At 39.9% G+C, this 22076-nt stretch overlaps 1 protein-coding gene across 4 annotated transcripts in view; it reads right to left on the bottom strand.

The window, feature by feature from the left end:
• Window positions 1-22076, bottom strand: part of ECPAS (Ecm29 proteasome adaptor and scaffold) — a 59076-nt gene that overhangs the window by 36745 nt on the left and 255 nt on the right. For 2 of the 4 annotated variants that reach the window (XR_009485026.1, XM_059836428.1), the window contains exons 1-14: window positions 21834-21977; window positions 14574-14704; window positions 10952-11068; window positions 9275-9393; window positions 8049-8201; window positions 5836-6004; window positions 5214-5353; window positions 3948-4029; window positions 3610-3729; window positions 3355-3440; window positions 3010-3088; window positions 1867-1916; window positions 1242-1308; window positions 1015-1137 (exon numbers count right to left, since the gene is read on the bottom strand). Coding sequence is in view for 3 of the 4 variants with exons in the window: in XM_059836428.1 (XP_059692411.1) it covers window positions 1015-1137; window positions 1242-1308; window positions 1867-1916; window positions 3010-3088; window positions 3355-3440; window positions 3610-3729; window positions 3948-4029; window positions 5214-5353; window positions 5836-6004; window positions 8049-8201; window positions 9275-9393; window positions 10952-11068; window positions 14574-14704; window positions 21834-21861 (1464 nt within the window). In the remaining variant the exon portion in view is untranslated. Of the gene's footprint in view, window positions 1-1014; window positions 1138-1241; window positions 1309-1866; window positions 1917-3009; window positions 3089-3354; window positions 3441-3609; window positions 3730-3947; window positions 4030-5213; window positions 5354-5835; window positions 6005-8048; window positions 8202-9274; window positions 9394-10951; window positions 11069-14573; window positions 14705-21833; window positions 21978-22076 lie in introns of those variants that run through there. The other 2 variants (XM_059836429.1, XM_059836431.1) reach the window with 2 other exon arrangements.

Below are 22076 nucleotides of genomic sequence, written 5' to 3'. Positions count from 1 at the left end.
TTGTTTTGACCTCTGGTACCAACATGATTCAAAAAGTTTAGACATTTTGAGACACTACTCATGCTTACAGTTCATATGGCAAGAGACAGGGCAAAGAAAAGCAAACTTCTCATACACAAGTACGGAATTAAATGTTTAATAAACACATACACACTTCAGGGAATCATACTAATTCTTGAAAAACTGAACTGCTCCATCCAGGCAGTTTTGAAATGAAACTGACATATATCATCTTGCCACAGAAAACAGAGCTATGCTTAGGAGGAGCATAGCCAGAGGTGGGAAAGAAATACCAGCTTAGGGTAGTGATTGTGTCTGTAAGGTACACATAATCTCAAAAAGGTACTGCCTGGAGATTTAGATCCCTTGAGCAAAGGAGCTGTCAGCGTGAAAATTATCTCTTACACTAGAAATACACACAATCTTCACAGTCAGACTGGGTACTGATGCAAACACAGAGTATACAACACTCACTCCTTCTGAAAATCCAGACCTCTGCTGTATTCTAAACACAAACAAGGTACTCAAAGTAAAAGTAAGTCAAGTCTGATTTAGTCTAGACTAGTGTCTCAAGGCTAAGATCATGAAGAGGTTCACAGGTGCCTTATATCATATATCACACAGCCTGCTGAAACCCCACTTAGCAGTGAATGATCCTTTCTACCAAACTCTCAATGTCCCACAGTGTTTCAGAATACTGTCCCTGAAGCATTTACTTCTTGAAGTTTTCTAAGGTGAAGACTATGAGAAACATATAACGCAATTGTAATGGATTTGTTTTTTTGCTAAACAGAACACAAACATAGAACTGCAGTATTACCTCCCTTGCCATCACCGAACCACGTTAAAAATATTTTATCTGAGCATACACATCCTGCCTTCTCCCAGACAGGCCAACGCATTCAGTAAGAAAAGGAAGATCTGATCCAAATTATCTAACAGAAGTGTCAGGAAACAGGAAGACAATTAATTGGGTTTTTTTTAAGTATGTGATTTCGACTCCACTGAAAATACCTTTATTAAATAAGAAGCTACAAGAGCTTCCATCAGAGTACGCTGGGCTCCTTCCAAGTTACTGTATGCTCCAACCATCATAGACAATGCCTCTTGAATGGCAAGCCTAGTATCAGCATCTTCCTATAGCAAAAAAAAAAAAGTTTCATTTACAGTGTATAGTGTCAAGAATTCAGTAAAATCAGAAGAAAACAATAATGATTTCCCAAAGCCCCATCAGCACCCACCTTGCATAAGGCTTCAAAAAACTGCTGTACCAGTGCTATATCCTTGGTAAAGAGCTGAGGCATTCGGCTGAAACAAGATATTTTAATCCATGAAGCTTTTGTTTTATTAAGCTGAAATGCTTCACACTTCATTGGTCTTCCCCTCATTCCAAATTTTAAGTATCAAACAATTAGAGCCAGCACAGAAAGTTTGCTCTATCTTAGCCATATCCACCATAAAGCAGCACATTCTCCCTCCCTTAACACCGTTTGGTAAGTGAGACATTTTATGGACAACCACTTGGATCACCAGCACATGACTGACCATACCAGCTGCCTAGCTTCATGCACTCTGCTCTTTGCTGTACATTCCTTAAATTTGTATTTCTGGCAATCCAGAATGCAGAACCATTTCTTAAATTCTGTGCATAATTCATGAGCTGCCATTAATCCCTGCTAGAGAAGCTATCAGGTGAAAACTATTTCTTTTTACATCTCTGAAGTTGTCACAAGAAGAACACTTTTCTCTGCACTGTGCACTCAACTGCAAAACTGGTAGGTGGCATAAAGCTTGCTGCTGATAAATTAACTAGTTACTCTGGAAAAGTTATTCCATGTCTCATTGCTTAAATGATGTTTCAGTTACCTGGAGAGCTTTCCAACTGCTGAATATGCCATTGATAGCAGTTTTGAATCCTTGAATAATAAAACAATAAACAGAATTTAGCAAAACCAGAAAAACACACAGGTATATCTTTTATAAATATACATTTACTTAATATCCTGTCTTCAAATTGCTCAAGCAGGCTTTCATGGAAAAAGAATCCTAAAATACAAAGTATTTCTATCCAAGAATAAAAACGTTATATAGAAACAGAGGGAGGACACTTTTGTCTAAGAAACAGAGAAACTGCAAGTTGTGGCAAAATGCAAATCTCTTTTCTGGTCTCAGCTAACTACATTTTAGTTCAAGAGAAACAAATAAGGAGATTCAGTGAGGATACAAAACAGTAGCAAAGGGACAGAAAGCACTAGCTCTGAACAGCAGCTGTAAACAAAGGAAGCTGTTTGCAAAATGCATCCTGTGGATGACCAATACAGCACTTTTATACACAGGGGCTTACTTCCTCCTTTTTCATTCTTTTCCCAATGGCAGGGAATCCCATGCATTCAAATGCCAATTCAGGCTAGAAGGTCACATTCAAAGGTCAAACAAAGCAGCAAGAAGCTCAAAGCTGCAAAAAAAGGTGATCTGCAAGATCTGCCCTTTCTATGGTACATGTAGAAGTATCATGGAGAATTTGACTTTTGAAATGGCACTGGAAATACCTCATCAGGCCAGACTGGTATTTGCAGTTCTCTTCGGTAAAACCCTTCCCATAGTAATACCATCTCTAGATAGATAGCATGGAAGGTATAACAAGCAGGCCTATACAGATGCTTAACACAATGAGATAAACATCCAGAGTTGAGGACCTTGTATGCTCCAAAGTAAGGGCAGCTAGATACTACTTTGACTTCTCTCTTTATATTACTAACACTATTAGTTTCTTCAGATCTTGCAATTGGTGCCCAAGCACATATCTATCAATGTTAAATAAATAAAACAGTTTTGCTACATAGCATTTTAAAATATTTGCTTCTCTTCCAACAAAAATTCTTAAAAGGTATTCTCCAGCAACCTCTCAAGCAAACACAAAAAAAAAGATACATCAGTTTCCATCATACATTTATTTATCTTTTGCTTGTACTCACATGAAGAATTATAGTAAAGAATTTTTCATCTTACCTCTTTGTATTCATTGATCAGCTTTGTAAGTCCATTTAAAAGCATTGGACCTAAGGGCTTTATTTTATTCTCTGGACAACTGCAAGTAGAGAAACCAACAAAATATTATCTTTTGCATCCCTGAAAAGGTTCTTCTCTAGTATCACTTCTCTTGACTGTGTTAACATCAGATATTACAACTTACTGTGTGCAAGCACAGACACACTGAGCTTTCCAGATTAAGTAAAAAAACCCCTACTTTCTCTGTGTTTTAGTACTCATTAGTTCAGTTGTATCTTTATGAAACAGAGTGGCTTCTAGGCAAATAGCTAAAAAACACTAAAAAGTGCTCTCTGAACTACTTACATGATACAAATATGATGTACAAACTGCAAAGACAGACTTCTCAGTTTTGCATTTGTGTTTGCACCAAAGAGTCCATCATACACCACCTGACGAAAAGGAAGGAGCAGATTACAGAGTGTCTGGCTTCACTTTCAAAGATTTTCATTCCCCCTCTTCTTTAAACACTGTCATCAGTAACAATGCTTTCTACCTCTAAGTACTGGACAAACTGTATCAAACTTATTAGGAAGTGTAGCTTTGGAAAATAAGCATTACCTGAATGTTAGCTGGGAACATTTCTGCAGCTTGCCGGGATCGTAGAAGATGAGGAATTATCTTTAATTTAACACGGGTGCTGACTGACTCTCGTTTCATTTCTGGTTTCAGAACAGATCCCTGTCAGAAACAGAGATTAAATTACTTTCTGCTGCAAATCAGAACACACTGGTACAGAGAAAAAATTATTCAAATAGCATAAATATTCAGTGAAAGCAGATATCAAAGGAGGTGATAGATTAAAGAAATACAAATACTTTTTTTTAAAATAAAGTAAGACAACTAAAATTACTTCTTCAGCAATTAAGAAGATAGACAACTCTGGAGGCAAGTCTTACCTCCTTGGTTTTCAGTGGTATATCCCCAAGATACACTTTATACATTTTGTTGATGATAGCAGGATTGTTCCAGTCAATTAAACTGAAGGAAAAAAACACATTGAACACAAATTGTTATGATTCCAACCATTGACTACTTCTTAAAATACAGCATTCTGCATCATATTCATATCAGTTCCAAAATTTACACAGAACTTCACAGTTTGACTTCTGACCACTTTTTCCACACCCACATAATATACAGTCATAAAGAATGTGAACTAATTAGACTTTAACAATTTCTGACAACATGATATCAAGTAATTTGTTAGAAACCTACATGCTCCCTTCTCTGCTACTGAAACAAGACATACAGACCATGGTAATTGACCAACTGAATATCAAACAGTAATCTGTGAACCAGCATACATTTCTTATAAAAGACATTCAACATTACATATTGTCCATACAGTTATTTTTCTCTCTGGGCATCCTTCTCATCAGAAGGAAAGATGAGACAAGAAGAAGAGATCAGCTTCTTTAATCAGACTTCATCATTTAAAAGAATCATCTCCCCTGTCTAGACTGAGGTACATGAACAGACTTCAGCTGCAGAAGGTTTCATATGAAAAATTTGACTCCATGTTAAACAGTCCTACATATTTCAAAGATGTAGCCATATTTCAAAGATGAAGCCGCCTACATATTTCAAAGATGGCCCTGTCTTGCTCCAGCCTCCTACATGAGCCAGCAGATGTCCCACTGTCAATGTCTCAGCAAACAGTATCAACAGCCATTACTCTGGCCTCTTGATGAGTTAAAGACAGAAGCATTGTCTTTAGATTATGAGGGGCAAACTGCAGATGAGCAGAAGCTTCAGTAATAACAGTGCTTGCCAAACTTTCTAGATTATCATCCATTTCACAATTAGTCTCTTTACTCTCCTAATAAATTAAATGAAAGTATACTTTTCTGGAAATAATTTACTAAAGCCTTATTGAAAATTGATAAACCACAGGGGTCAACGTAGAAACCACCGTTATTTTTCATGATTTGGCAAGAAAGTGATACCAAAAATGATCAAACCCACACAGCTAAAGCTGTCAGTTTTGGAGACAAGTGACATTTCCAGCTGCAAACCACAAATTCCCAGCCCAGTGGAAAGACATGGCAGCTTCACAGATATACAGGGAAGCTCAGCCTTCCTCACCTCCAGCACAGTCTCTCTGGAGCACTACATTCGTTGTGATAGCTGCTTCAGGAATACTTACACCACCTTTTCCTTACCTTTGCTTGCTCTTTAGTTCAAGGTCTGCTGCAGTGGCAACACTGTGTCTTGTATCACTTGAGGCTACAACCAGGTGTATAACAGCTTCAAGTTCGGGCACTTGCTCAGCCTCAATGAACTTCACTATCCCCAGCTTACACTGTTTAACACCAGGGAAAGCAGAGTTACTCACAAGAAAGCGGATGTTACAGTAAGTGTAGCACCTCAGCTGTCTCAAATCATGGTTTCTGCTCCCTTAAGGAGAAGTTCACATGCTCTCCATCTCTTAGCTAGCCTCCTGTCAAAGTCTGCAGCAAAGTACGGGCATTACCATAATGGGATACTCTTTTACACCACTGCTGAAAAGGGATGCTTCAGAAGACACTGTTGCAACCTTTCAGAGTAAAACACAAGACTAGGTGGCAGTCATGGCTGCTTCCAAATCACCTTCCTTCCCACCTCACCACTGCTAAATTCCTTAAGGCATCATGCAAAATTCCCCAGCAAATTCCCTGACGGCAACTAAAGACCTGGTCAGAATCAGTTACATATTTTCCCCCTGGCTTTCCATTCCTCCATCTGCAACTGTCCCCATTACCGTACCCACAATTCACCACGGAGCAGCCCCACAGCACTAAATACCTGTTCTAGCAGCTCTGGTGTCCATGGACTATCTCCAATTACCCTTTTGGCTGCATAAAAGCTCATCCCTGGAGGTGGCTGAGGGATTCCAGAACCTCCCACGCTACTTGATGAAGACCCCTGGGCCGAGGGCACGTTTTGTCGACTTTGAGATTCATTCAATACAAACCTAAGCAGGCAGGGAAAGACCTTTATTAGAGCCTTTTCCAATCCACATTACCAGCTGAATTAGATTCTAGAATTGAGAAAAACACATAACTTGTCCAACTTGATTATTTTTTTCTAATTAATCCCATGACTCTAACATAACACAGAATTTGAGGCTCTGCTACCAATTATCCCAATATATTCTGCAAGAGCCATAACAATGCCACTGTAAATTAAAACAAACTTCAGTTAGAAAAGGGAAGAGTCCACTGGCATTTCCAGAAAGGGTCCTTAGCTTACAAACCAGAAAAAATATTTCTTTTGTATTAGAAGTAAATACTCATGCTGTACTACATGAAACTCATGCTAAAATTTCCAATAACATTTATATGATTTCCATAAAAAATAAAACCTAACAAGGGAAACAATGAAGCAACACAAGTGGCAGCAAACATCCTGATGTAAAAAAATAAATAAATGAGATACTGTCTTGGAAAGTGGCAGTTTTAATACAGGGCAGAGAAGGAAAGCAAAAATAAAAAAGTTTACAGAGCTTGTTCTTTTGCAAGACCAGCTAGTCCAGCTGCCCTGTGCTCACCTTCATGCTTTTATAAAAGCCACCACACCACTCCAGGTATCCTTGGAAGATGGCCAAATGGCCTCAAAATTGCACTGCAGAGACCAGCAAGAATTCTTTTGCCCCAGCCAGCCTCCCATTTTGCATTCAGCACACAGGTAACAAAAAGAGGTAAACAATTTCAACAATAAGAATTCATTCCAAGTCTCATTAGTTAAAACTTTAAACACTTTATTATGAGCTTTAAACCCTACAGTTAAGCTTTCTGGTTGCTTTACTGCAGCAAACAGGTAAGGCTAAATCACAACTGGACAATGACAGACCAAGTTCTAACAAGTATAAATTAGCTGTAAACCACTGCAAACAGATTCCCCTAGGGAGCAAGACTTTAGGAGACAGACAACTAGAGCCACAGGCTAATTTAAGACACTCTAGCACCTTCTGGAAAGAAAATTAAAACCTTCACCTTCTACTTTCAGTGTCTCTGAGTGTTTTCTCAGAGGTCTCTTTCAAATCAAATTATTCTGCGATTTAAAAACTCATGCTTGGCCAGAGTATTAAAGGGTGGAAGGGAGTGAAGTCTCACTGGAAAGCCCAAAGATTCATTTGTTGAAGCTACAGCCACAGATGAAGCTAAGGGCAATTAACCTGAGCCAGCTGAAGAGTGTGAATCATGAACAGAAGAACAAGCATTTGAAACTGTGTGCTACAAGATTCTGTATATTCAAATGAAAGGGAAGTAGTCCCCTAATTATCTGATGGAAACATGGCCTCCAACAAATTGATATGGAGAAAGACCATGTGCTTGCTATTTTAAATTCATTCCTTCAGGTTAATCCACTCAGGCGAGCAAGAATTATGAGCTCAAATAGATCACACTGGCACCAATCCTATGAGACTTTTATTGCCAGAAAAAAAACAGAAACATGTTCAACCATCAAAATTATTTCTATTTTTTTCCAAAGCAAAAGCTCCCCTAGCAATACAAAGAAACAAAAAGAACCAACAAAACAGTTAGTGGGAAAAACATTTTGAGAAAGTATTGATTTTAGACACTAGAAGGTTCCTAACAAGCAGTGATCAGTAAATTCAAGTTGTTCTGTACATTCTTCTTGCTTACAAAGACAGTGTTCACACTAACACAACATCACTGCAGTTTGAACATTTTCCACCAGAAGACAGACCAGTCATGTTCAAAGGTTCAACTCTGGAAAGCAGAAGTTTTTAGAGATTATTCTTGCTTATGATCTCAGAGCAATAAGCCTTAAAACTCAACTGCAGAAAGATGGGGACACATTTTTGTCAGGCTTCTCTTTGAAAGGGTTGGCTACCTGGTTCTTACAATTATCAACTTCTTTTGTACTTTTCTACTGGTTTCATTCGAGCCAGGAAGTAACAGCGCACTTTAAATGTGTTTTCATGGGTGTAGTTTGTACTGTTTCACACACAAAGAACACATCAATGCTAGGGAAGACTCGTATCAACTCACCCATAAGGCATAAGAAGAACATCCAACATAAAGTCCAAAAGCAGCTGTACAGTCTTTGGTTTTTCAGCAAGATTAAATGGAGAAGCTGCTGCTTTCAGTGGTTCAGCAGGGTATTTCATGTGAAAAAGGGTTGGTATTAGAAGATGCATTAGGCTGAAAAACAATTACATTTACTGCAACCATTTTAAAAACCATACCTGTTTACTTATAACATACAAGAGAGAAACCTTTTACAACAAGACTGTTCTTCATTAGCAAAAAAAAGAAAATCTTAACAAAAGTTAAACATATTCACAATCCAGGGGCTTCTATTTACCACCTGATCTACTTAAAAATGGAAAGCAGAAGATAAATTAGGATTTGTCCTTAAAATGGAATATATGTGTCTGCATGCATGCAGACATCTGGAGAGATAAAGTCACTGTCTTTGTCCAGATTTTTGACAGCTTAATAATTATGCCACAAAATACAGTATAGGGCTGTCTCATCCTTAAGACACACTGGCAAATGTAGAGCCGTACAGCCGGATTTTCCAGAGCTCTCTTCACTCATGTGAAGAAGCCTTTTCAACAAAGAAAAACCACGCTTCAAGTATTTTCACACTAATCTCATGAATGGAAGCAAGACGTTACTCAAGACCCTTCAGTAATGTCATTTAAAAATATTTTTACACCATTACAGTATGTAGAGTGAATGAAGACATGATTTTAATGACATTTTCCAACACCAACACAGTGGAAACTCATCTCAATGTAGGTAAGAACCAGGCCCACTCATAGAGATTCCTAGTATACAGAAGTTCACAACTTAGCTATAACTCCTACTGCCTTGAAACACTACCTCTCAATTCAGAGTGGCCAATCTGAGACATCTAGCACTGCTCCTGAAGCTGGGTCAGAGGGTATCTACTGAAGGTCTGGCCTTAAGATGGAAACCAGAACTTGGTGAAGATGCATGGGGGATATGGACAGGCATTTCACTTCCATCATAACACAGACCTCTTATCATATAGGTAGTCTGCTGCAAGAGATTCTGTATATTATTACAGCATTAGACTATACCAATTTCTTGTACCACTCAAATGACTGGTTTACTCATCCAAATTGTACATGGCAAGAACATCCTAAGTCATGAAGACAGCACTAAGGAAATATTTTAACAACTAATATAAATTATTTTACTAAAATAACACCAACAAAATTCACTCCAAGAGTAGGAAGTCATACCTGTCTTGTTGTGGCTGAGGTTTCCCTTCCATTGCAGTGAGAAGGGTTGGAGCCAACTCACATTGTTTTTCCACAGGCAGACGGGGGTATCCCATCTTAACATAAATTATGGTAAAATTCTAAAGGGGTAGAAAAAGCACATAGTGTTGCAGCAATGGAAAAGAAGTATGTGCTCCTTAACTACTTGTATGTTCTGTTACATAATTGGGTATTGGAAACAATATATGTTTTGCAAGACCAAATTCTCAAGTCTAAGACTTATCAGATTGACAACCATTATAGTGGAGATTCAGCAAGGACTAGTCAGAGTAGGTCTTACTGGGCTTCTGCTTTAAAAGCAGTGGAAAAAAACAATCAAAAAAGCTCTCTCTGGTTTGTCTTTCTCACTGCCAATTTCACCAAATGCAGCTGCAACTAAGCAACAGCTTAAAATAAAGCAAATGTAATGATCTCTCTTACCTATTTCTGAAATAAAATAGAATACAATATTGAATAAATAAAAAGTCAGCAGCATAGACAAAATTTCTCTTAAAAACATGTTTCTAAATCACCTCATTTAAAAGCAGCAAATGCAGTTAAGAATCCAGTGACAGGACAGCACAGCAGAGTAATACTGAATACTGGACTATGCTGTTCATCTGAATCCAGCCAAGAAGTGCAGAGGTAAGAGTTGTGTCCCATGACCTGGCTGAAAGCAGGGCCAAAGAGTGTACACTACTTCGTAGATGACACTTGAATTAAAATGCTATGAAGTCTTATGATGCAAAGGAATATGCGTTGCTGAGTTACATGAATGAAAAGACATTTTGACAGGTACAGCCAAATACAGCATTTGTCAAGTACGTCTCTAAACAAGATGGTTCATTTTGCTCTACAAGACATATGCACTCCAGAAGTCTTGGTCATTTCTAAAATGTGAATTCCAGACAATTGCACTTGCTGAAGACAACCTAAGACTACTTTTATGTATGTCACTGCTGTTTAAAGTCTAAATATTTCTCCATATAATTCTAAGATGTTTTTTAATTTATGCTACACACAGGACTTAACAGTAAAATGAAAAGTACAAAGTTTCCCTATGATTTAATCACTTTTATTTCATGATGATGATTTGCAACAGACATATCAAAACTGAAATGCAAACTGTCTCATAGTTTCATAGTTTTGGAAAAAACCTTTTAAAACTATTTTCACTTTTAAATTAGATTGAATGAAATAATCTATGAAAGTTTCACAATCTATAAAATAACATTTTTTTCATCTTGCTCAGCTATGGTCCTGACCCTAAAATCACATAAAAATACAGGTCCTCATGTGTTCAAAGAGATAAGGGTGTTTTAAGTAAAACTCCGATCCTGCAGATATCAGGATAAGGATTGGTAGCTGCTTGCAAAATGCAGCTTTTACCAATGAACAGACCCTTTACAATAGAAGCAATGACAATTACTGCAATCATGAAATATCAAGAGTAACTGCCTAATTTGAACATAATGCTTTATGAAACCAAGTTTCACCCACACCAGACTATAAAACTGAGTATAAAAAAAACCTCTTAAAACATCAACCTCATAACAATTACATACTTGCTAGGAAAACTGACTGAGCTAAATACAGAAGCTTTAAAGAATATTCTGCTTGCTAAAGTAAAGCAGCAAACAGTCTTGGAGGAACACTTACAGTGACAAATGACACTGCAGAAGGATCTTGATACTGAACTAGCAGTGTCTCTACTGGAAGCTGAATTTTTGGTCGACTTTTGATGCGCTTATTCAGATGAACCAGCAGCTCCATGACCTGACAGGAAAAAAAACCCAAAACAAAACAAAAGTACTTGAAAGAACCACCATTAATGTTGCTACTCTGGGGTCCAATCATCAACCTCAACCCATTAGGCAGGCTTAGTATAAGCAAATCAAGCCTGATCTAACTGATTATTTAATTTGTAAGAAATCAGCAGCCATCATTTATATTATTATCTTGAAACCATGTCACTGTTAAAACAAACACAAAAGTCCCAAAGCACACCACAATCAACAACATCCATCAACAGAAATAAAAGAAAGGATTACTGAAGATGACCAGTTCTCTCCACAGTTTAGTTACTACCTGTCAAAACTGTCTCTGGCTTGGAAATCTGTGCTCCTGCTCTATATATGAGCTGCAGAATAACTCCAATTCACAAAGCTGGCAAAAAAAAACAAAATCCCCACCCATAATAAAGTTACAAAATAAGTGTATGAGAACTGTTTGAAGTGGAACATTACAGAACTGAAATCCTTCAAACAAGAGGAGAAGCCAACAGGAGTGCTGTGAATGTCAGGCAGAAGCAATGTGCAGTCCTGCCTGGGCAGGGAGAGCTCCAGCAGTAATGCCAATGGGAACAGGCAGATGCTCGAGGGGAATGACCCTGGACTCTGACAGACAGCAAAGCAAAATTGGGGCCAGCATGTGTAGAAACAAGAGAGGTGCACCGTGGTATTCCCTCATGATGAAGACTATCAAGGTCCAGCCCAGATGATTTGTACAGTCTTTATTCTCAGAGGTTTTCCATGACCCATCTTGATAAAACCTTCACCTTCATCCTGAACTGAACTTGTAATGGACTGTTTTAAATAAGAGATTGGTCTGGAGACCTTCTAAAGTCCTGAATTATCCCATGATTCCACAATCCGATTATGTAGTTTCTTAGCATCACCAAAGTGTAAGTTGTAAATCTCCTGAAGGAGGTATCATAACTGAATGAAGAAAATTGAAAAACTACAATTTCTACTCTGGAACAAATACCCATTCTGAGAAATCACACTGAACATCTGCATTTTGCTTGCAAACTTCATTAGATTCTCAAAAGAGGTGATGCAAAAAAATGGAAGCATCATTAGATGAAGTCAATTCAGTTCAGGCAAAACCAGTCAGAGCCAGTCCTAGATTCATGTTGACTTCAAGCAATACAAGCAAAAAGCCAGGGTGTCCTGCGTTTTCAAGGGATCATTGCCTTGGTTACAACATGCTGTCACTGAAGCCCATAATGGAAACTGCAGAACCACATGGATGCTGAGCTGCATACGAGCAGCCTCTTAGACACCATCTTTACATCCACTCTATGACTAAGTCTCAAACAAAATCATGTCCAGCCATAATCCGGAGAAACTGCAGAGCTGACTGCAAGCATGTGATCAAAACCAGAGATAAACTATCAAACTAAGTAACACTGACAGCTACCAAATTTTGCTGCTGTATATTTATTGCAACAGTTACAAATTCATACTATTTTAGTGAGAAAAAAAACCTGTCTACACAGATCTCTCTGAGAAAGGGTAGGAGACACTAAGACAGAACTCAAGAAACTTGTTCAAATGATCAAGTGCTATAATTGCATGTATTACTATTATCTGGTGAAAATGAAAATCAGGAGTTTAAACACCTAAAAGGAAGAAATGCATTTTATTTCATTATTCACTCTAATGTAAAAACTATTAACTGCTACCACTACAATACACTCTTAAGTAGGCTGTGTGATTTCAAGAGGCCTCTTAAAATTTAATATTCAAAAGACTATTCCTCCCCTTTCCTGAATCTTCCAACACTCCCAAATAATGGACAATAGATTCCAGCTTAGAGAAAAAGATCATACAAAAATACCCTAGGAAATTTAATCAGCTGGTTAAATGTCTTTCTTCACAGCTTCAAGCACACATGGTAAGCAGGTATTCAGAAGAACACACCATCTGAGTTGGATTATCTGTCCTTCAGTACAGTGGAATGGCATGACATCCATGGATCCATTTTCATGTAATCACACTTAGAGATATGTTTTGTGCAGAACTTTGAGAAAAATCTATGCTACAGTAACTTGCAGGTTCTGTAATCTACTTACAAATGCAGTGACAGCATGATCATTTCCCCATTCCTACAAGACAGAGGGACTTATGAAAAGCTTCTTTTCCACCACCAACCCCCAACACTTCATCTGCACTCTGGTTTAAAACATTCCAGTCCACTCCTATTATCAGACCAAAAACCTAATGCAGGAATCTGAATTCCCCAGTGTGGGAACTCAGCACATCACTCCTGATGTCCAGAGCTACTGAGAGAACCCTTGGGGGGGCTTGGGAGTCTTGGAACGTTGCCAGAAGCACTTGGTGGCTTGATTTTGATCCATCTAGAGATGTGCCACCGATGTATGAGGAGATGAAACCTGTGAGAATCACTCAGGTGTGAATGGTGAAGGGAAGACATAATTCTAGGGTAAAACACAGATTTTGGGGTTTTGGTACAGGGGGGTTATGGAGACAAGATGGAGGAATCAGGGTGTGTCACAAGGCTCTTCTTTCTTCTTCTTGTCATCCATCTTCTGTGGTGGTGTTGGCACTTGTGGACTGGTCTGGGGTGAAGGTGCATGCGGTGACAAGGGTGATAGGTATTGGGAATAAAGAGTAAATATGATGTACGTAGTTTTTACTATAAAAGACGCGACCGCCCCGTGGGCAGAGTGCCTTTGGCTGCTCTGCTGGTCGGATCCAGGTCGGGCAGAGAAGGAACTTTGTTGATAAGAAATAATAAACAATTCTGAAGACTGAAAAAGCTAGTGTCCAGACTCATCTTTTGAGGCCCAGCGTGCAAAGAACCATCCTACATGTGTGTGGGAGCAGAGATGGACAGCCGAACCCCATACCCCAATTACATATTAAATTCCACCTCTAAAACTGCTTGGTCCTTGCTCCTTATTCCTGGTTACAGGCAAAAACCAAACAGTTTTGGTACATACTAAGGTAACTGAATAAATTTTGTGATAAAGCTGTCTTATGTACCACAGAACCAATTTTTTTCAGGTAGGTATGACAGTCCATCTTCAAAATTACTTGGTTCTTGCTCTTATTCCAGTTATCAGCCAAGTGAATGACAGCAATGAGTATGGCTTCATGGTATTTTGTGCACAGAAGAAGGCTTGCTTCACATATGCCCTAAGTCAGGTGGAAGCACAACAGCCCTGGAAGCCAAGGCAACCATCCCTACGGCAGCAAGCCTTGATCCTAAGCTAACTCAGAGCTAGTGGGCCTCAAGAAGAAACAAATACAGCCTCCAGACATTTGCAAAACCTGTGCTGACACAAGCACTGACTCTTTTGTTTAAGCTCTAACAGCAGAAATGAACCAATCCACTATCACGGTAATGATAAATTATCCTCAAAGAGTAATTTTCTCAACAGAGAACATCCAAGCATAGCAAATCATGATACATCACAGGGATTTCCTTCTCCCTGATCAGGACAATGTATCTTTATGGTAAATTGAACCCTTACCTTCTTGCGAACTCCTTCCTGCGTGCTGGACAGCTTGAGGAGAACAGGGGGTAGGAATTTGGAAATAATGTTCTGTAACTGCTCATCCGTTTCTGCATGGCCAAGACGTAAGAACACGCGCTCCAGCTGATCTGCAATTAATTAAAGAAAGAAAAAAGAAAAAGAGAAACTGGTTGAAACTCAAAATTTCTGCAGCAAATAAACTTTTTCTGAACATCCCCTAATGGACTTAAAAGAAACTGCACAATGTCATTAGCGTACTTATATCTCAAAAGCACTCATCACAGATTTTTAACACAGAGAAAACAATTCATGGTAGAAATCAGCCTGATGGCTTCTAGTACTAGCCTTCACAAGTACAGGGAGGCCTCTCCTAGCAAAGACAAAAACAATTAAGGCCACCTTTGCATGTACAGTCCGCACACCTGAAAACACAAGAAACAATCTAGAGTGAAAAAATCAGGGTTTTTGAAGCTCGAGACAACTGCTCCAGGGTAAATTTGATACGCACAGGTTAGGGTTACAGGAGTACTCATACAACATCTTGACACAGGCTAACCTGTCCAGCACCTGTCCACTGGGGCACTTAGGTCTCCTAGAAAATCTGAACAAATGTTGGCTGAGGCAGTTACTTGTTTGTTATAAGTAGCTGATCTGTTTTCAAAAAGACAGCACTATCATCAATAGGAGTAAGAGCACAAGCATCAAATGTAGGACATACTGCTGTGATCCTACTATCACTCTACAAAGTGGCTGGGGTGTTTCAACTTATCTTCCTCTGGCCAGCTAATCTTCTCCCCAAATCCACAAAGGAATGAACAAAAAATCATTTCACAAAAACAGATGACAGCAAAAATCTTCTGTCAATAGCTCAAGCACAAAGGCTGACAATAAAAACAAGGTTAAAAGTACTTATTTTAAGTGCCAGCATGCAGCTGCCCCAACAGCTACACCAGAAGCAAAGCCAAGCCTCTCCAACAACAGCATTCCCAAGCTGGACCGAGAAGAGTTCTTGTGCACAGGACCAGAAGCATGTTTTTCATCCTGCAGCAATGATGTCCAGACCCACAGGCAGCAAGGAGACCCAAGGTTTCTGAAGGGCTAAAGGTCTTAAGACATCTTTCAAAGAGGAAATAATTTCCCCACAGACTAATGTAAAGTGACCTACAGCAAGCTGAGATTAGAGGGAGACCAAGGAGAGGCCTCCTTCAGCAGAGGAGGATCATCAAACTGACTGTAAAGGACTAGAGTGGGGAAAAAAAAAGAAAAAAGAGCACTGGTACAGGGCAGCAGTAAAGACTGAGGTGATTGGATATGGTTAGAACCCAAGTGAACAAAAGGGATGTTGAAATGCAAATACAGCTCTAACCAGCAAACCCATGATGATATGGCTTCGGAAGCCTTTACTGTCCTATTTTTAAAACCTGCGCTATGCCTGCATTCATAGCATTATTCCTTCCTCCTCTGCCAGATGCAGATTAAACATAAACATACCACTTCCAAAATCTCATTTTCTGCTGAGCAAATATGACAGGCAACTGAACAGACAGAGCACGATGAAATTTTACCATCAAGGAAACTACTGCCAAAACTCTGCAGCATCTATACAATAAACTGAAGATACGAGTCAATCTCATTTCAGAGTGATTTCACAGACCACTCAGGCTGTCAGCTCTATAACACAGATCTCTCTATAACACAGATCTCATGTTTCAATCTTTTAAAAAATCATGACATTTGATTTCTTTTCACTTTCCTTCTTGTGTCATCCTTCCCCCACCCCTCCTATCCCTCCCATCCCAAAGAGCCCCCATTCAAGAACCATCTTGGTGTATCACTACCATACAGGCAGTAAAGAACTACAGAAATCACATCAAGCAGCTAAAAGCTAACAATTAATAAAAACTATAAAATGTTTCCCCTTGGAGCTAGAACTCCAGGAGAACGCTGCAGATCCATCATTCTCAAGCAAGTTGACTGAGGGACTTTCTCAACATGTTCTTTAACATTGCAACAGATCAAAAACAAGTGTAAGGAAACACAACCAAAGTTAGTTCTAAAGCCATTTGTTGGCAGTCACTGGACTACTCAAAGATCTTCTCAAAGGCAGAGAAACTAACAGAGCACACTTTGCATGTCCTCTCAGGAAATGCAGCAATGCACTGAATTGCAAGCATCTGCCCCATTTCCAGCTTCCTCCATTAATCTCTTCTCAAGCAACAACCGGAATGGTGGAAATAATAATATCAAGAGCAATAATAATAGAAATCAGGATGAAAAAAAGCTACTCCCTTCTTAATGGTGTCTGTGAGATAAGCTTATTACTTTTCTCATACCTCTGCTGCAAAGTCTGTTAAGCCCTAATACTGTCATCAGATATTCTTCTTTAACCATAATCATAACAAGACTCTTTAGCCAATTCAAGGATACTGGTCACCTGGATGTAGTTAAGAAACTGGCCAGGAGTTTCTCAGAGTACTCCCTCATGCTGCTGATGCAGGCTGTATCCATAGCAGTAGGAGAGGAAAACAAAGAGCTATAAAACCTCCCAAGTATTGTACATCAGACATTTTCTCCATGGTTTTTATTCTACTAACCATTAAGACCATTTCTCAAGCTGACAACATTCATTACAGGAAAGCATAAACACTGGTGATTTAAAGCACCACACACAATGGCCCAGGAAAGTAACTGTAGATGAAATATCTCCATCTCAGATGCTGTGTCCTGACTTCAAGTGTGCTGCAGACCTCCTGGCTGGCATGAGGAAAGCACCTTTCCCTGAATATCTCTTCACAGCCAGCAAACAGACCACTATGCACCAGACATCAAACAAGACAGTATGCTCACAACTGGTCTCAATTCCCCATGTCATGCATTTCAGAAATTTTTAAATATAAAGCTAAAATCTTCTCCGTCTGATTTTACAGCCCCTACTACTACCAACTGAAAAACTGCACAATTGCAATTTTAGGAGCTTATTTGATAGTAGAAATAAGTAAAGCAAGATGTCTAACTTGCTTTACTACATACCAAGAAGGACTGGCAGTGGGGGGTGGGGAGGGGGCAGAAAGGACAAAAACTGTTTGGAAAAAGCTTTGGCAGCTGGAGACCAATCTTAGAAACATCGTATGTGTGCAACAGCTATGACACTTAGCATTTTACTATGGATTAAAAAACACAACACAACAAGAATAAGGTGCTTGAGTAAAAAAATTAGTAAGTAGATTTACTTTTAAAATACATACAACTAAGTCCATGCAGAATTAGAATTTGAAACAGTTATTCACATATTTTGGCACAATCACTTCTTTTCTTGCTGCTGTGTAGTACTTTCACAAAAAAAAAAAAAAAAAAAAAATTGTGGCACTTTCTTGAGGGGAAAAAAGGTATTTACAAGAAGACAAAGATAAATATGGAAAACCGAACAACAGTCATTGCATATGAAGAAGACAGTTCCTTTCATTGTAAAAGAAACAAAGGGGCAGAAAAACAAGATATGGCTTTCTATCTTTATTTTCAACATCAGTGACCAATTTGTGTAAACTGACAGGGTGTATTTGGAATCTGCAATTCCCAAGTTACCATGGCAATGTAGCTACCTATCTGTGAGAAAATACATGTTTCACTTCTCGTTCTTTCCAATCTCCATTTAAGACTACAAGGAGGAATACGGGTTTCAGCACTTAACAATCTTGCAAAGACAAAAAAGAAAGGAATCACTTTCAAAACACAGATAATGCATACAAATTCTACAAAAAACCTACATTGACAATAACACTAATGACACTTCCAAATCCTGCAATACCATTCACAATAGGGTCAGCATTATTTTAAGTTTTGTTACTTCAGAACTGACCTTGTGGTCACTCAAGGTAACAGTAAAACCCCACAGTTTTCACAGGAAAAACATGTCCTTTCCTTCCATTTGGTAAATATTGACATGGTAAGTATTTACCAAATACTTATCAAAGATAAGTGAGAGAAAGAAAAGGACGGGAAATGGATAAACAGTGAAATAGTTACCTCAATACAACCAAGAATCAAAGAGTTTACCCTCATTATTTTAATTACAAAAAAAAAAAAAAAAAAAAAGTCTGGCTATGCCACTGTATATCTGTATTTTTATCACAGAAATCTCTCAGTTCAGCCAAGCACAGTTCTATTTCAAATCAGTTTCCTCTGGCATTTATAGATACTATGTACAGCACACCAGTTATTCCACACAGACCCCTCAGCAATGCACATTTGTGTAGCAGAGTATCAAGTAAAATACACACCCTTCCTTTTATGAAAACTGACTCAAGAAACTGCTGGGGCTAGGACATGTCAAACTAGCTGTACTTCACAGTTTGACTGTTAACCACAAAACATTTGAGGAACTAAAAACAGTGTCTAAGTCGTCTGCAAAACAGAGCAGATCTGTGCATGAAGTCAGAATTTATCTTCGCTTTCTGGAGAACTATCAGTTTGACAGATTGGTGGAACTGCTACAAAATAAATAATTTCTACAATGGTTTCAGTAAATCAGATAGAAACCCCTGAGACCCTCCTCTATTACCTGAACACTGTAGAAGCGTTACATGCACAAGCATCCCCCCACATTTTCTCCAAAGGGCCCAACATCAAATAAAGAGCTCTGGATGCAAAAGCATTTCAATTTCACCTCCTAGATGGCAGGGGTAGTTTTAGAGGGAGGTTCCTACTAAAGCAAAAGCTCTAACACACCCTTTTGTATCTCTAGAACTAAGCAATTCTTCATTATTCCACACATGGAAGAATAAAGCTCTCATCTGCTGCACAACTACTAAAATAGGAGTCAAATTCTTGTTCAAATGTTATTAGACTCTTGGAGAAAATATAACTAGTATGATTATAGCAGCAAAGAGTGAGTCAGGATTTGCTGGTGCTATTCTTGTCTCTACCAGTAACCCCTTGTGTGCCTACAACAAAAAACTTAAGGGAACACTTGTACGAACAGGCCACTCACCAGGCTGTTTCATAAGATTTGACTGGAAAAGGCTGGGAAGACATGTTGGAGGAGGAATATATTATGTTTTTTCCCATTCTATTCTTTCATTTTATAGAAAAGCTTACGTAAAAACTTGAATAGTACACCAGAACCCATGTTGCAACTTGCAATATTCCAGGCACAAGTTCTCCATTTTAATGGATGTCTACTATTACTCAAGATTAACTTGCCTCTCTTGCATCTGAACTCTTATGGCTTTAGGGCCAATTTACTGATTTTTCATTAATTTTTAAACTGCCTTATCTTATGCTGCCTTCAAACAACCTGTCTTCTAAAATGAAAATTATCCTTTACACAGCATTTACACAGAGTTTCCATGTTTGACAGGGGCTATAGATGAAAGCCTCCTACAGCCATGTGAATATAAAGCAAGAACTTGGTTTTTCAATCTAAAAGTAATGGCAATTATTTTTCTTATTTCAGGACTAATCATCATCCTATAGAAGAAATTATTTCTTACCAAATATGCTGAAATTTAACTGTTTGAATGTATCAAAAGACAGCATGCCCACATGGAGGTTTAGTTTCCCTCTCTTTCTCTACATGAAGTTATTCTTTTTTCCATTAGCTTTAATTAGTTTTTTTTTATTTAAGATTACTAACATTATTTAAGAGTACTTGCTATTCAGTGACAGAGAGGCACCGCAAAAAGCCCAAACTAAACAAAAAGAAATTTCCAAGACGAGATTCTTCCTCCCACCCAAAGAAAAGATTTCTAAGCAAACCAATAAAGCTCTCTCAGTTTTGAAGGATGTCATGGTCAAACAACCTGAATGACATAATGTAATTATTAATGTAAATCTCAGTCTAGGGATATTTGTCTTTTCAGCCCAGCTTAAGAGAAAGGGCTGTGTAGTTGAGGCACATGGCTGAGGACTAATTTTTTGCAGAATCAGATTGGGAGCCTGGAAAGTTAGATTACACACAGATAAAAACCAAGGAGTCACAAGGAAGAGATCTCACACTGACTGGTTTCACCAAGGGGAATCACGATAGCATTGTAAATCTAACAACAGAATTTCTTCAATGACAGCAGCAGTAAGAGCTTTCATTGTCTTCACATCAATTTATCCCAGGTGTCAATGGAAAAAATATCTTGGCATTTAGGTCCTCCAGTTCTAGGATCAGTACAGGATCAAGATTCTTCTCTACTCCACCATGGGACCCTGGCTATATAAGGGATATTGCCACCATTATCATATCACTCAGCCTAGTTCCAGTAACAAACAGCAGAATTATGATGTTGTCTACACATAAGCTCGCAAATAAACAAAAAACAAAATCAAAAAACCAACTGCAACAACGAATAAAACAAACAACAAATGAAGAAACAGCACACAGAAATTCTTTAGTATTGAAAGCCAATAGTGCTCAAATATACTCAAAGCATTTCTTCTGCCCTCTCTCTCTGACGACTGCCAAGTACTATTTCAGGGCAACCAAAGGCCCTCTCATTTGGCTGAGTCATATGCTATCTAGCTATTAACTCTTCACAGATAAGAACCATCTTTATGCCAGGCCAGGAAACGCAAGGGAAGAGAAACCGCTTTTTTTGAAGTTCCATAAGCTTCTTCAAAGAGCAGCTGATGGGTTGCTTTCCCAGAGTCTCTGAGAAAGGGTTTTGGAGGTGACAAGAAGGCAGGGCCGAGCTCCGCTGTCTCGAAAGCTCGGCGGCAGCGGCACCTCCGGTCATGTGCCGAGCGCCGCAGGGGCGGCCGCGATGCGCTCTCGTACCCACCGCCCGGCACAGCGCCTCAGGGGGCCGGGTGAACGCGCCCCTGGACGTGCCAGCCGGTGCTGTGTTCACACTGCTGCTGTGGCTCAAACAAGGCACCCGCACAACGCACAGCGAAAGCACCGACGGGCAGACGCGCTGCCGCTAGTGCCCGTACAGGAGCAGTGGGCGGAGGCCGTTCCTCCGGAGCCGGTGGTCCCGGCGACCCTAAGCTCCGTCCCGGCCAGGAGCCGCCGCCACCGCCCCGCAAGGTCACGCAGCCGGCGTGTCCGCGGAGCGGCCGCGGATGCGGGAGGTGCCGCTGCTCCCGGTTTCCGCTTCCCGAGATGGCCTCCCACGGCTGGTCCGGCCCCGCTACCGTCACCGCCCGGTGAGGCCGGGGGCCGAGCCCCACCGCAGAGGAGACCCGCTGCGGGGAAACCCCGGGTCGCCCGCCCGCCCGCTTGCTTGCCCGCCAGCCCTCGCTGCGCGTCCCTGCGCCGCGAGCACTTACTGAGCTCGTCCTGGGCGGCCGCGGCCATGTTGCCGGCTGGGGAGGGAGGGGAGGCGGCGAGAGACGCCCTGCGCCTCCCACCCCTCTCCGGCACCGGCACCGGGCCGGCGGCCGCGTCTCTTCTTCTCCTCCTCCTCCGCCTCCTCCCTCTCCACCTCTTCTACCCCCTCCTCCTCCTGCTCCCAGCGGCTCCCCTCTACAGTGGCAAGCTCCCGCTCTTCTGTCACCGCCAGTTTATATTTA

This window comes from Haemorhous mexicanus, chromosome Z, assembly GCF_027477595.1.
Source record: "Haemorhous mexicanus isolate bHaeMex1 chromosome Z, bHaeMex1.pri, whole genome shotgun sequence".
In the NCBI taxonomy this organism is placed as follows: Eukaryota; Metazoa; Chordata; class Aves; order Passeriformes; family Fringillidae; genus Haemorhous; species Haemorhous mexicanus.
This window is presented reverse-complemented; position numbering and strand designations above follow the sequence as displayed.